This window comes from Hypanus sabinus, chromosome 9 (assembly GCF_030144855.1).
Source record: "Hypanus sabinus isolate sHypSab1 chromosome 9, sHypSab1.hap1, whole genome shotgun sequence".
In the NCBI taxonomy this organism is placed as follows: Eukaryota; Metazoa; Chordata; class Chondrichthyes; order Myliobatiformes; family Dasyatidae; genus Hypanus; species Hypanus sabinus.
This window is the reverse complement of record NC_082714.1, coordinates 8449513-8465158: the sequence shown is the minus strand read 5'-3', so window position 1 is coordinate 8465158 and position 15646 is coordinate 8449513. Positions and strand designations below refer to the sequence as shown.

General features: G+C 43.5%; 1 protein-coding gene across 2 annotated transcripts in view; it reads right to left on the bottom strand.

Annotated features, from left to right (window-relative positions):
• Positions 1 to 15371, bottom strand: part of trrap (transformation/transcription domain-associated protein) — a 336919-nt gene extending 321548 nt beyond the window's left edge. Inside the window, exons 1-7 of one of the 2 annotated variants that reach the window (XM_059979022.1) lie at positions 15333 to 15371; positions 13855 to 14076; positions 8183 to 8232; positions 6022 to 6132; positions 3186 to 3290; positions 1093 to 1176; positions 33 to 89 (exon numbers count right to left, since the gene is read on the bottom strand). In XM_059979022.1, the coding sequence (XP_059835005.1) occupies positions 33 to 89; positions 1093 to 1176; positions 3186 to 3290; positions 6022 to 6132; positions 8183 to 8232; positions 13855 to 13951 (504 nt within the window). In that variant the 5' untranslated portion in view covers positions 13952 to 14076; positions 15333 to 15371. Of the gene's footprint in view, positions 1 to 32; positions 90 to 1092; positions 1177 to 3185; positions 3291 to 6021; positions 6133 to 8182; positions 8233 to 13854; positions 14077 to 15332 lie in introns of those variants that run through there. The other variant, XM_059979023.1, reaches the window with a different exon arrangement.
• Positions 15372 to 15646: the final 275 nt, after the last annotated feature.

The window sequence follows — 15646 nt, the reverse complement described above, 5'->3', positions numbered from 1 at the left end:
TGTCACAGAACAATCCCCAGCAGAATACATACCACGACTTTTGGAAGATCGTTGTAAATCTGCTTCACAAAATCAAGGAAGTGGTGAATCTGCATGGAAGCAGAGATTTTCTCATTAAACTGTGCTCATTATATTCTGCATTCTCCAAAATCTCAGAATCCAAACTCAACCAGAAACTTTGAAAGCATTTAAAATTTCAAAGGCACTTTAAAGCATTAAAAAATAACAATATGAATCTATTTTCTTGTCAGAGTCACCTTATGTTCAGATACTGCTGCACCTAAGCATCACTTTATGTACAGTTTATGTATACAAGTTAATCTTATGTATATACACCATACACAGAGTTACTTCTACATTGAGCTTTACAGGATTTATTTTATAATTACTGTTTCTTTAATGGTTTTTGTGTTTTTAATGCTGCAGTAACAATCATTTTGTTCGCCTTTACACCCGTGTTCCGAAAAATGATAATAAGCAATCTTTGACCTTGAGAACTAGGATACGGCTGAGTTTCTGGATTAGTGTTGAAGGAGTTGGAATAATGATCTGGGAACAGGAGCTTGAATTCCATCAGAGCAGCTGGAGAATTTAATTAAAGATTGGTATCAGTAACTGTGATGATGAAACCACCTGATCCTCGCATAAAGTTGTTTAGTTTGGGGAAGGAGCCCTTGCCCAGAAACTCCTCATCAACTCCTCTCCGATTCGCTCTCTCCAACTCTGAACCATCTCAACCACGCTTTATCTCAAATGTTCCACACTCCGACTGTGCATCGCGCCCGCACAGCTCGACCCGAGTCAACTTCACCCTCGCTCACCTCTTCACTGTTTGTGGTGATAGTTTACCACAGAAAGTGTTATTAATAAAGTATTTAGTCATATTTCTTGTCTTTTGAATTACCAGTAAGCTGTTGCCCAACTTCACTAGCGCCATCTTAAACCAGAAGTCACGGGTGATAGGCACTGAATGATGACCTGACCAGCAACACCCACACTTAGGTATAGAAAACATAACACGGTTCGGCACCAAACATGACACAAAATTGATGAATTTCTATACGGTTTGATCTTTTAAGCAAGGGCACTTACTTCCTGCGTAATCGGCGGTCTGAACTGTTTGTGTAATTCAATGATGATACGGAGGCAAATAAGAACGTTCTCTTCATTCTCAACCTAGAACATTACATTCAACATGTAAGTAACAACAGAGGTCTTAAATCTTTGACTCTTCACCTCACCTAAGTTTCTAATTTATAATCAGAATAAAATAAACACAGTCTGACACCAAAGTCCACACACAAATTGCTGGTGGAACACAGCAGGCCAGGCAGCATCTATCGGAAGAAGCACTGTCGACGTTTCGGGCCGGACCCTTCGTCAGGACAGGATTCCAGCACCATCAACGGCAACCCAGGGCATATTGAAAAACCAGACTGCATATTATAAACAGTGCTTCTCCCTACAGATGCTGCCTGGCCTGCTGCGTTCCACCAGCATTTTGTGTGTGTTGTTGTTTGAATTTCCAGCATCTGCAGATTTCCTCGTGTTTGCTGACACCGAAGTGCTGGTTTTACTAAGCAAACACGAGAGACTGGAAACACTGGAATGTGGAACATCAATGTGCTGGAGAACTCAGCAAGTCGGGCAGTATCTGTGGGAGGGGAGGAATTACTGACTGCACTGACAGACAGCAACAGGCTCTGAGGCTTTATCACGTCCGCTGTGTCAAAGGCAAGGCAACGGGTACAGTCCCGTCTGTCCTTGATTGATTTACAAGCTTCAGTAGGAGGAAAAGAATTGTTGAGGTTTTGGGTCGACACGCTGCGTCTGTTCTCTCCTCTGAAGGACTGTTTGTTGCTGGGTTTACTAACTTCAGTCAGATGGTGGACAAACCACTGCGATCTGGGATAGGGCACCTTTCACATAATCTCACATTCTGTGTCATAAGATGTGCATTCCCACCTATTTCCACTGTCTACCATGAGTTTATACATTCTCCCCGTGACCACTTGTTTCCTCCTGGTGCTCCAATTTCCACCCACATTCCAAAGATATACATTAGTGTGGTGAACTACATATACCTGTCTGGACACGCCCTATGCTGACTGCTCCTGTGGCTCCTCCCACAGACCCCTGTATAAAGGCGGTTGGAGGTACTGCTCCTCCCACAGTCTCCAAGATGTTGTGTGGTGATCTCTTGCTGCTGACGATGCTTCCTTCCAGCTAATAAAAGCCTATCTCGCTTCACGTCCCCGAGAGTTATTGATAGTGCATCAATTAGTCATTGTGGGGATGCTATGTTGGTGCCGGAAGCACAGTACCAGTGGCATGAGAAAGTAAAGCTAAATCTAGGGAGTACCAGCGTTCCACTCATCATGTATCGTCATAGCAACCAGTTTCTTCTACCTTGGAGACAGTGGTAAGATTTGAACCACGATCGTGATCACTGGTGCCGATTGCATTACACTAACCATAATGTTACCGTGCCGCCTTGCTACCTCTCAACCAATTACTTTAAAGTCCAAAATTTCAATGCTGGCTGTATCACAAACTCCCCATGTACCGTGCACTAATAGTAATACTCCAAAAAGAATTTCACTGATTGTAAATACAGTCAGTGGCCACTTTATTAGGTACACCTGCATCAACGCAAATATCTAATCAGCCAATCAAGTGGCAGTAACTCAAAGCATGAAAGCACACAGATAATGGTCAAGAGGGTGTTCAGTTGTTGTTCAGACCAAACCAGAATGGGGAAGAAATGTCCTCCAAAGTGACTGATGGTGGAATGATTGTTGGTGCCAGATGGGGTGGTTTGAGTATCTCAGAAACTGATCTCCTGGGATTTACACACACAGCAGCCTCTAGAGTTTGCAGAGGACAGTGCCATAACATTAAGAGTACAGCAGTTCTGTGGGTGAAAACACCTCGTTCATTAGAGAGGTCACAGAATACCAGATGGCTCTAGCTGACAGGAAGGCAACAGTAACATAAATAACCACGCGTTACAACAGCGATGTGCAGAAGAGCATCTCTGAACATATAACATGGCAAACTTTGAAATGGATGGGCTACAGCAGCAGAAGATCACACAGGGTTCCACTCCTGTACCTGATAAAGTGACCACTGAGTGTATAAAGCAATCGGAAAAAAAGCAGCAGAGAAGATGTTGTCCAACTTACTTCCAAAAACCGAAACATCAGGGACAAGATATTTTTCGTGTGGGAGCGCAAATGCTCATTGGTTGGAATTCTGTGTATAATCTCAAGGACAAGTTTTCGAACTTGCTGTAAATACACAACACATGGACTAAAATTAGAACACACCAGGGATCAAAATCAGATCAATTTTATTGCACAGTATCAGCTGAGATGTTAATGCGGAGCCTGAGGGGTAACTCCGTCACTCGGAGGGTGGTGTGAGTGTGGAAGAGGCTGCCGGCAGAAGTGATGGATGTGAGTTTTATCGCAGCATGTAAGAGAAGTTCGGATAAGTGTGTGAACAGGAGGAGTATGAAGGACTACGGTCCAGGTACAATGAACTTGGCTCAGTAATAATTCATCGTGGGCTAGAGGGGGCAAACTACATGTTCCAATGTTGTAGTGACCTTTGCCTCTATGACACTAATATGATTACTGCTCTGGCGTTATCTTAATGTCTGAAACAATTCTGGACAAATTTTGGTTAATGTTTGACCTTTTAAAGTACACAAGTATTTGAATTAAATTGGAATTTTCAACTACATTCATTTAAGAAATGTTGACGGTGAAAATTACCAGAGTATTAAACCATAATACACAGGATCAGAATTAGGCCATTCAGCCCATCGGATTAGCTCAGCCATCCAAAAATGGATGACTTATTACCTGTTGCAACCCTATTCTCCTGCCTTCTCCCTCTAATCTTTGAAGCCCTTGCTAATCAAGAATCTGTCAACCTTCACTTCAAGTACACCCGATGACTTGGCCTCCACAGCCATCTGTGGCAATGAATGCTTATTTGCAATGAGAGAATGAAAATAAATGGTTGAGGATTCAGCTACAGGCCAAAATTGCTATAACTGTTTATCCTCGCAAGAGTCTTACCTTTTACCCATAAGACCCTAATATATAGGAACAAAACTAGGCCATTTGGACAACCAAGTCTGCTCCACCATTTCATAATGGCTGACCCATTTTCCCTCTCAGCCTCAATCTCTTGCCTTTTCCCCATATCCCTTTATGCCCCGAATGATCAAGAATCTATCAACCTCTGCCTTAAATATACCCAATGAATTGGCCTCCATAGCTGCCTGTGGAATGACTTCCACAGACTCACCACTCTCTGGCTAAAGAAATTCCTCCTCATCACACTAACCAATAGCTGCAACCTCGTTCAGAAAGCATAGACAGCTCCCATACACATGCTCGAATACTTCACAAGCTCAAAATGCACTAATAATTGCAATAATTTGCTTAAGCCATAAATTAGTTGCACTAAAATTAGTTTATTTTTTTCTCTCTGATAGATTATGTATTGCATTGAACTGCTGCTGCTAAGTTAACAAAGTTCACGTCACATGCCCGTGATAATAAATCTGATTCTGATACCAATCAGCACACTAAAATTCATTTGGACCATGGATCATCAAGGGCATAGAGAGGGTAAATACACACAGGCTTTCTCCAGTGTTGAGGAATCAATATCGAGTGGGCACAGGTTTGGGGTAAGTGGGCAGAGATTTAATAGGAATTTTTTTCCACACAGAGGGTGGTCCATATACAGAATAGGCTGCCAGAACAAGAGGGTGAAATAGGCACATTAACAACGCTTAAGAGGCGTAGAAGAGATCTAGAGGGATATGGACCAAATCCAGACTAGCTTAGATAGGAATAGTGGTCAGAACAGACCAGCTGGGCTGCAGGGCCATTTTGTGTGTTGTCTGACCCTATAAATTGGTTTACTATTGTCATATACAGGTGATAATAATAAACCAATTTACCACTGGGTCTTGTAGCACAATGGTTAAGTTACTGGATCAGCATCCAGAAACCTGGACTCTTGACCTGATGATATGAGTTCAAATCCCACCACAGCAGCTTGGTATGTGATTAAAAAGATCTGGAATCTTGGGCACCACAGTAGTGAGCGTGACACTATTACAGCTTGGGGACACGGAGGCTGGCGTTCAATCCCGGCATCCTCTGTGAGTAGTTAGTACGTCCACCCCATGGTTTGCATAGCTGTTCATGGGTGCTCCAGTTTCTTCCCACAGCCCAGAGATACACCGGGTAGGTTAAATGGTTATTGGGTTAAGATTAAATCAGGGTTGTTAGGGGTTGCTAAGCAGTATGGTCCAAAGTACAGGAAAGGCCTACTCCGTACTATATCTCTAAATAAAGTACCTAAATACAATATACAATGATACAGCAAAAGATCTTTGTTTTGTATGCCATACACACATCTCTTCATCACAAATACATTGTTTTCCCTTGTACTGCATCAACAACAGAATACAGAATAAAGTGTTTGAGTTAGAGAGAAAAATGCAGTAGAGGCAGACGATAAGGTACAAGAGTATAAAAAGGTAGATTGTGAGGACAAGAATCCAGATGGGAAAGAACATTAATTACCACACAAAGCAAACCATTAATATGCAGTTTAAGGCATAAACAAAGCAAGCAAAATTTAATATCCAAATTTCAAACAGTTAGCACACACCAATAATCAAGAAATGTACAAGAACACACCCCGTGAATATGTAATCCAGAGAAGAGCAGCAGACACTATTATTGAACTAAGAAACAAGCATAAGTCAAGATAGCAAAACACCAAGCTGCCATTTTGGCAGAACAGCCTCCTTAACCCTAAAGATTGCTTTGCTTTGAATATACAGCAACATATCATTTATCTTGTGAAGTGAAGTTAGCCTTCTGGTTTCATAAATAAGATTCAAGAGACTGGAAGGTTAATTTTTAAACCCGCTAAGCAAAATGTGTCACTTGACAAAACAAATCCCGAGACACCTCTGCTACGCACCTGAGCAGACTTTTCCTGAAGGAACTGCACTTCCCCATCTTGAAGGAATGTGAGAAAGCGAGGAATGATGTGTTCAAGGAAAGTTGAATACTGTGGTGAAGTGGTGACATTCTAAAAAATAAAGGTACAGAATTTGTTTATAATCTGGGAAAAAACATCAAGGTTAACAAATCTAATATTATTCCCATTCAAACCACTAAAGTTAAAAACTAGCTTCTAAGTTTTACATATGATCCAGCATGTTTGCTCTTTAAACAAAATTATCTAAAATAGTTTTACCATTTTATCTGTTTCAACTAAGATTCCTAAAAAGTCAAACATTGCAAGGTTCGAAGGTTCATTTAATATCAGAGTACGTATACCGTATACAACCAGAAATTCGCACTCTTCAAAAACATCCATGACACAAGAAACCCACAGAATGAACAACAGAAACATTCATAGTGAAGTTAAAGTAAATCCATAAGACCAAACATGCCCGAAGTATAATTCAGAGAAGCAATGATCACCTGAATTTTAAATTCTGCTAAAAATCTGCACTTCTTTTAATATTTGTTCATAAAAGACGTATACAAATACAAAAAAAGTGCACAGCTCCCTTTTCATTTGCAATGTTGTTCAGTCTATATATTCACATATCAGTAATGTTCACACATTGTATGTGCAAAGCACCATTGACACTTATGTGGCCTCCCAAGATGATACAAGCTTCAAGTGCTTGAGGGGTTTCGACACCAGAATTAGCTCCTTGATGTCCAATGGCAGAAGGAGCCGTGACTGTGGTCCTCCCCCACAGAGCCTTTATGTTGCCTGCACCGAACTTCAGTGCGTCCCTCTCTGCACATACTGTTACGGTCTGAAGTGTGTCAGCTGGCAGCATTCCCCTATGGACATCTCACTGCCGGAAGACCAATAGGCTTTGGGAAAACCAAAGGGCATCTTTCACCAGAATTGATCACCTTCCAGCAGCATCTGACATCTGTGTCAGTGTGATCTCTGGGAACAGCAAAATTTTCTTTAACCAAAGGGTGATGGCGATGTGAATTTTGAGGTGAATGGTACATAACAGGAAGTTGGAAGAAGAAACGAATGGCAGGATAATGGCACAGTGCGAGGAAAATCCACCATGAACGGTCCCAGGCCCGCTTGCAAAAGGAGGGTTGGGCATGGGGATAGTAATCTCAGCCTGTAAAAACCCAGAGCCACAGAAACACCAACACAAGCCCCAAAGACCTCATCCCTGGGAGAGGAAGGATCTTCAAAGATGGATTACACCCAGGGATAACTTGAAAAATTGGTCCAAAACAAAGGACTCTGGTGAGCTGGTGTCAACAACCTTTGCTCCAGTTAAGAGTGTAAGAAATGGAAGCAGCATCAAATCAAACGCCACTCAAATCTGCTTCCCCATTCAACAAGATCATAGTGTCAACCCCATTTCCTCTCTCTTTTCCCTTCCCCATAGTCCTTGGGCTGAATGACCTAAATTTATGCTGTAAATTCAATACTGGTGTGACATACACTCAGTGGCCACTTTACTACGTACCTCCTTTACCTAAGAAAATGACCACTATATATGTTCGTAACCTTCTGCTGTAGCCCATCCACTTCAAGATTTGATGTGTTATGCATTCCGAGATGATCACCACTGTTGTAACATGTGACTATTTATGTCATTGTCTCCTTCCTGTCAGTTTGAACCAGCCTGGCCATTCTCCTCTGACCTCTGATGTTTTCAGCCACAGAACTGCAACTCACTGAATGTTTCTTTCTGTTTTTCACACCGTTCTATGAAAACTCGAGAAACCATTGTGCATGAAAATCCCAGGAGATCAGCAGTTTCTGAAATACTCAAACCACCCCATCTGGCACCAATAATCAAAACCACTTAGATCACATTTCTTCCCTGTTTGGTCTGAGCAGCAATTGAACCTCTTGACCACATCTGCCTACTTTTATGCATTGATCTGCTGTCACATGTTTAGCTGATTAGATATTTGCATTAATGAACAGGTTTAGTTAATAATGTAGCCACAGAGTGTATTTGCTAATTTGTTCACTTAAACTAGGGTTCTTAATCCACGTTCAGCAGGAGATCCAAACCGCAGGAGAAGCACAAATAATTTAAAATTCACACAGAACATCGTTCTTGTAGAGCACTTACTTCAAAGTTTTCACTGACTTCCTGCATCATTTTTAGTTTGGTTTCATCAGCTGCAGAGCAAAAAGAAAATATCCCTTTAGATCGGACACAACACTTGGTTTACTTTGCTTTTGATATTACTGCATGACAGAAGCAATCAGATCTTATCAGTTTCACTAACATCGCCCGTAATAGAAAGTAGCATCACTGTCATACCAGTGTACACACATTCTCTCTCACACTCACACGCACGCACACAGCTACTTTCTATATAATCTCAAGGGCTCTAGCAAATTGTCTCCATCATTTTGCTTCTGTTTAGATCCAAAATAAATTTATTATCAAATACATATATGTCACCAGATTCTACACTGAGATTCATTTTCTTGCAGGCATTTACAAGTAAATAAAGGAATACACTGGCATGTACTGTACAGAAAACACGACATAACAAAGACAGACAACCAACCAACGCGCAAAAGACAAAGCTTGCAAACAACTTTTTAAAAAAAATAAGTAAGTAATACTGAGTTGTAGAGTCCTTGGAAGTTGTGTAATCAATTCAGTGTTGTGGCGAGTGAACTTATCCCCACTGGTTCAGGAGCCTGATCGTCGAGGGGTAATAAGTGTTCCTGGGGCCGGCTGGTGGTGTAGTGGCACCAGCACTGGACTTCAAGGCAAATGGTCCTGAGTTCAAACCCAGCTGAGTCCCAATCCAGGCAGCAACAGGAAGGCCTGGCAATCTAGTTCCGTATCTTGCCACGAGGTCACGAAGAGTCGGACTCGACTGAACAACTGAACAACAACAATAAACTGTTCCTGAACCTGGTGGTATGGGACTTCCCAGACCACCACAATCATCCTAGCAACTTTGATAAATGGCAAGGTTTAATTTCAAAACAATTAATGAATTCCTTGTGTTATTATTCCAGTTGCTAATGTGAATCAGTGGCACCTTTCATTTCTATTCCCCATTCCTATTTGTGCAGTAAAAAGGTAAATTGTTAAACCTAGGGGCATTGGTCAAAAAGCTGCAAAGTGACAAGAATCACTGGTTTCTCCTCAGCTGCAGAATCGTGTCCAGTAATGGCCATCACACGTTAGGAAGGATGGCACAACGGTGAAGAAAGTGTGGAACAGACTTTGTGTTGAAGAATTTCACACACACGGAGACACTGCTGTTGCAGCAGGGAGAATTAATTTGGTTAACTCCTTTTCACAACAGCGAAATCAATTAAAAGTTAAGCAATAAAAGAGTCCAGAAAGGGGATGAAGGACATGATGCTGAAATTTTATAAGGCATTGGTCACACTGCACTTGGAGTATTGTGAACAGTTTTGGGCCCCCAGCTCTTAGAAAGGATGTGCTGGCATTGGAGAGGGTCCAGAGGAGGTTCACAAGAATGATTCTGGGAATGAAAGGGTTAACATGTGAGGAGCATTTGATGGCTTTAGGTCTGTACTTGCATCAGTTTAGAAGAATGGGAGTGGGGGGGGGGGGGGGGGAATTCTCACATCTAACCAAATGGCCTAATCTGATCCTACATCTTATTGTCTAACAGAATTTGCTTTATCTACACAGCTCGTTTATAGGGATATATAGGAGATTAGTGGGCAACATTAGAGCACATGGTATTGGGGGTAGGGTACTGACATGGATAGAAAATTGATTGGCAGATAGGAAACAAAGAGTAGGGATTAACGGGTCCTTTTCAGAATGGCAGGCAGTAACTAGTGGGGTACCAAAGCTCGGTGCTGGCACCGCAGCTATTTACAATATACATTAATGATTTAGATGAAGGGATTAAAAGTAACATTAGCAAATTTGCAGAAGACATAAAGCTGGATGGCAGTGTGAAATAGGAGAAGGATGTTAGGAGAATGCAGGGTGACTTGGGACAGGCTGGGTGAGTGGGCAGATGCATGGCAGATGGAATTTAATGTGGATAAATCTGAGGTTATCCACTTTGGTGGCAAGAACAGGAAGGCAAATTACTATCTGAATTGTGTCAAGTTAAGAAAAGGGGAAGTACAACAAGATCTAGGTGTCCTTGTTCATCAGTCACTGAAAGTAAGCATGCAATAGGCACTAAAGAAAGCTAATGGAATGTTGGCCTTCATAACAAGGGGAGTTGAGTATAGGAGCAAAGAGGTCCTTCTGCGGTTGTACAGGGCCCTGGTGAGACCCCACCTGGAGTATTGTGTTCAGTTTTGGTCTCCAAATTTGAGGAAGGACATTCTTGCTATTGAGGGAGTGCAGCATGGGCTCACGAGGTTAATTCCTGGGATGGCGGGACTGTAATATGTTGAAAGATTGGAGCGACTGGGCTTGTATACACTGGAATTTAGAAGGATGAGAGGGGATCTGATTGAAACATACAAGATTATTAAGGGATTGGACATGCTGGAGGCAGGAAACATGTTCTCGATGTTGGGGAGTCCAGAACCAGAGGCCACAATAAGGGGTAGGCCATTTAGAACAGAGTTGCGGAAAAACTTTTTCACCCAGAGAGTTGTGGATCTGTGGAATGCTCTGCCGCAGAAGGCAGTGGAGTCCGATTCTCTGGATGCTTTCAAGAAAGAGTTAGATAGAGCTCTTAAGAATAGCAGTCAAGGGATATGGGGAGAAGACAAGAACGGGGTACTGATTGTGGATGATCAGCCATGATCACATTGAATGGCAGTGCTGGCTCAAAGGGCCAAATTGCCTACTCCTGCACCTACTGTCTTTTATCTATTGATATGGAACTTGCTATCTGAAACAAATTTAATAATAGATTGGTTACAACATGGGAGCTATAAGTATAGCAAGGGAGTGGGACCATCACGTAAGTAACCCAAAAGTTTCATCTCACAGGCAACTTATTGCATGTGAAAAAAATATTTGGATAGGGTTGGCCATAAGCAGGGTGGGTAGGATCCTTATTAATGTGAACTGCACTGTAATTAAATCAAACCCCAGGTAATAGCTACATGGTCATTTTATCTGCTCCTTGTACCCAGCGGCACATGTCACGACAACACCACCACTAAGCATCAGAGTGCTAAGGATGAGGGTTTGTAAAATGCCACTGTTGCTGAGGTTATCTCACTAATCTGCTGACTATGATCATCCACAGAGCTGAGAATACCATTTTAGAGCTGCAAAAATAGACCACAATTAATCAAAGCAGAAACCAGCCCAGAAGTTCATTATACAAAATTAAATATCTTAGGACATTAGGAAAGATGATGAGCCTCTGCATAGTCAGAAAAGATGAGATCAAATCCAGAGTAACACACACAAAATGCTGGAACTCGGTAGGTCAGGCAGCATCTATGGAGAGGAGTAGGCCTGATGTTTCAGTCTGAGGTTCGTCATCATTTCCAGCATCTACAGAATCTCTCGTGTTTTAAATCAAAACCATACAGCCCATAGCTCACAAAGCAGGTTTCAATTCCAATGCTAGAAGGAAGTACACCCATAGAAAAGATCTTCTAAAGGAACACAGGGGAGATAAAGAAAAGATAGAAAGCACCTAGCCAGGGAACTAACAGGGTATGTGGGGGGGGGGGGGGGGGGGGTGCTCCTGCTAAGGTGGATGCCCCAGTAATATTGTGGAACTTGAGTTACACTTCAAATTTCGGTTCACCGTCTTGAACAATAAAGCAGGTATTCGAATGCTGACAGATCTTCATTTCATGCTTTGCAAAGACAATTCCCCTTTGGCCCATCGAGGAGCTCTTCCTAGAACGCCTTCCCGGACCAGGCACGGCAAAATAAAAAAAGGCTCACGCATAGGTTGGACATCTGATTAACTGGCAGGCAGTGCAACAAAGCCCAAGGAAGAGACATTCATTGTGCTCCTGCCCAATGGGGTTTAATCTGACAACATGGAAATACTATCTGCATGCCTGTCCTTGAATAAAATTTAATTATAAAATGTAATAATAATCAGGTTTAATATCACAGATACATAAATTTAAGTGAGTAGTGCAAGGAGAGAGCAAAAATAAGAGTAGTGTTCATGGGTTGGTTCACTACCCATTCAATCAATGACGATGGAGGGGAAGTAGCTGTTCCTAAACTGTTAGGTATGTGTCTTCAGGACCTCTCAAAGTCCAACCCTACATCCCCGTCATGAGAGGTGGAAACCAGCCAACAGGGATCTGGTGAAGCTGTATCAGCCAATCCCCTGTACAGTGGATACAACGGATTTGACCTCCCTTTCTGGAAATCATCATAGATGGCCTAGGCTCCACTGGGAGCCAATTTATATCTGATTCACTGAGAAAATCTTTAGAGTCAGGAATTAACTTATCGCCATATATATTTTCGTATTTTGGGAATTTGCTGTGGTGTGTTAGCATAAAATTCAACAAAAACACAACATTCAAGAATTGTAAAGAATAAAGAATTATATAAAAATAAGTTAGGGGTTAAAGTACAGATATGGAACAAAATGTACATAAACCCTGGTTATAAGGTCAGGTCCTGGTCCAGGAAACCTCTGGATACAGTCAGTACAGAACACAGAAGAACTCAGCACTCCAGGAAACGTCAGTAGACAGTTCAGGTCCCGCTCCAGGAGACCACAGGTCACCAGACACAGTTCAGGTCTTGCTCCACGAGACCTCAGTGGACATAATTCAGGTCCCTCTCCACAATATCTCAGTAAATACAGTTCAGGTCTCACTCCAGGAGACCTCAGTAGAACCAGTCAAGGTCTTGCTTCAGAAGACCTCAGCAAGTGCAATTCAGGTCCCACTCCAGGAGACCTCAGCAGACAGTCAAGATCTCAATCCAGGAGACCTCAGCAAATGCAATTCAGGTCCCACTCCAGGAGACCTAAGCAGACAGTCAATATCTCAATCCAGGAGACCTCAGCGGACACAATCAAGAACTTGCTCCATGAGATCTCAGCGGACACAGTTCAGGTCCCGCACAGTGGACACGGTAAGTGTAGGACAGAGTTGCATTACTGTCAAGGTAAGGGGAAAGGATTTAAACCAAGATCCTCTTTATCATAACACAAAAATGTCTCAGCAATGTCGTTAGGAGGACAGTGGGTCTATCCAATCATTTCAATGTTGGAACAGCAACATCACATTAAAATTTCACCGGCTGGAAAGTATTTTGGGATATCCACTGCAAGGACTCAAAAGGCAGCAGAAAGCCCACATCACCAGGCCAGCGACCCCGCATCGCCAAGGCTGTCGATCAGAACAAGACTACAAAAACATGTCCAAGAGTTGTTGGTTAGGCAGGTGTAGTGAAGGAAACTGAACCAAGATGCAGAGCAGTCACAGAAAACCAGAAATGGAGCTAAGACCAAGAGGCATAGAGTGATGAGAGGCAAAGATCACAACCAGTGACTTTTTTCCAGGGCAGAAATGGCTCATACCGGGGACATACTTTTACAGTAATTGGTGGCAAGTACAGGGTGGAACATCAGAGGTAGGGTTTTCTTTACCAAGTTAATGGTGGGTGCATGGATGCCAAGGGTGGTGGTAGAGGATATTGAAGAAACTCAAAGATAGGCACACAGATAACAGAAAATTAGGGGGCTGAGTAGAAGGCAAGGGTTAATTGATCTTGGAGTAGGTCAGCACAACTTTGTGGGTACTGTGCTGTACTGTTCAATATTCCAAAAAGGCCTCTCCCCGTTCCTGCACCTTTGATACAGCAGATGTTAATAAAACCACAGAACTTACATGTGTTGCTGTCTGTCAAAGCAGCCACAAACTGAAGGTACTTCTTCATTAAAGTGGTCTGGTCCACCACTGCTCCTGGGGTTGCCACAAATGCCATGTCGGTACAAGGTGTAGCACCAGTTTGTTTCCGGAAAGATCTCTCACACACCAAAGTTGTACCCAAGTGGTGAGAGGGAGAGGTTTCTCACACAACAAAACTGTATCCAAGGGGTGACGGGTTACCTGCAAACAATGGGAGGAATGAAACTATTTACTACCCTCTTTTACAATCAACAAGTGATAGGAACTTCATAATCCAAGATATAGATCTTAATGTATTGTAACTCAAAAAAATACAAAATATAATTCTATTTGACCAAAATATGGCCACCAAAAAGATGGGAACACACTTTTTGGTATTTACTACTAGTCCTAGTAAAGAGAAAGAAACAGGAGACAGTATTCCGAACTCCAAATCCCAACCCTTCATTCTTCCAACACACAACAAATTGCTGGTGGAACGCAGCAGGCCAGGCAGCATCTATAGGAAGAAGTAAAGTCAACGTTTTGGGCCGAGACTTTTCGTCAGGACTCACGACAAAGGGCTGAAATGTCGACTGTACTTCTCCCTAAAGGTGCTGCCTGGCCTGCTGTGTTCCACCAGCATTTTGTGCATGTTGCTTGAATTTCCACCATCTGCAGATTTCCTCGTGTTTGCCTTCATTCCTCCCTTTGCTTCCTACCACCTGCCCCACCTCACCACACCACACCCATCCAGCCCACCCTACTCCCCCTCAAATATCCTTACCCCCTTCCCCTGTTGTTCACCTCTTGCTCACTCCCTCCCTATCCAAAACTCCTGTTACCCACGTCATAACCCCAAGCCTCTGACCCCTCGTTGTATAATCAAATTCAAAACCATCTCTCTCCGCCAGCCCACCCACCCTATCCATCTGCATTCCTTAGTCCATTCACCGTCTCCCCACCACATACCATCTTCCAACTCACCATCTTCCTCAATCTCCCTCCAAACCTTCTCCCCTTTACCTCCCTCCCTGTGCTGTCTCCCTTCTCAACCATTTCTTATATATTTGGTTCTGTCCATCTCCTCTTGAACCCACACCTCCACATTTGCTTTTCTCTTTCCTTCCCCTCGTAATATCTTGATCTCCTTCTTCCCTCCCCCCCACCCTCTCTTCCTCACACCCTATCCGTCCCCTAGCAGTTCCTCTCCCACCCTAACCCTCCCTCTAGCACCTTTTCTCCCATCTTCCCCACTATCCACCCAGATCCTACGCCTCGCCCCATCACCCTCTGGCCCACGGTCCCATCCATTCCCCCAAACTCGCCCCCGGTCTCCCCTTTCCCATCCCTCTGCCCCCACTCCCGCGATTGTCCCCCACCCACTCCCGAACTTCTTCTATCTCCTACCCCCACCCCAGCCCCTCCTTCCTTCCCCAGCCTCACGATCTCCCCCCATTTCTCCACCTCCATCTCACCTCGTCCCCGCGCTCCGCCGCCCGCCTGCCCGCCCGCCAGCCTGCTCACCGCTCCCCGCTGCCTCCGCAGACAGCCCCCTGTCCCCATATCACAAACCCCACGGCCCCTTGTCCGTGCCTTCCATCCTACCACCACCCGCCGTGCCACTCACACTCCCTCCGGGCTCAGCGCGAACCTTCGACAGCCTCCATTCAAAAAACAACTCGGGACTCATTTTCTCTGCGTAGAGACCAACGTGCGACTGAGCTGTACTCAGACCATCGAAAGCGATGGTCTTTGTCAACATCATCAAGCCGCGACCAAACCGAATATA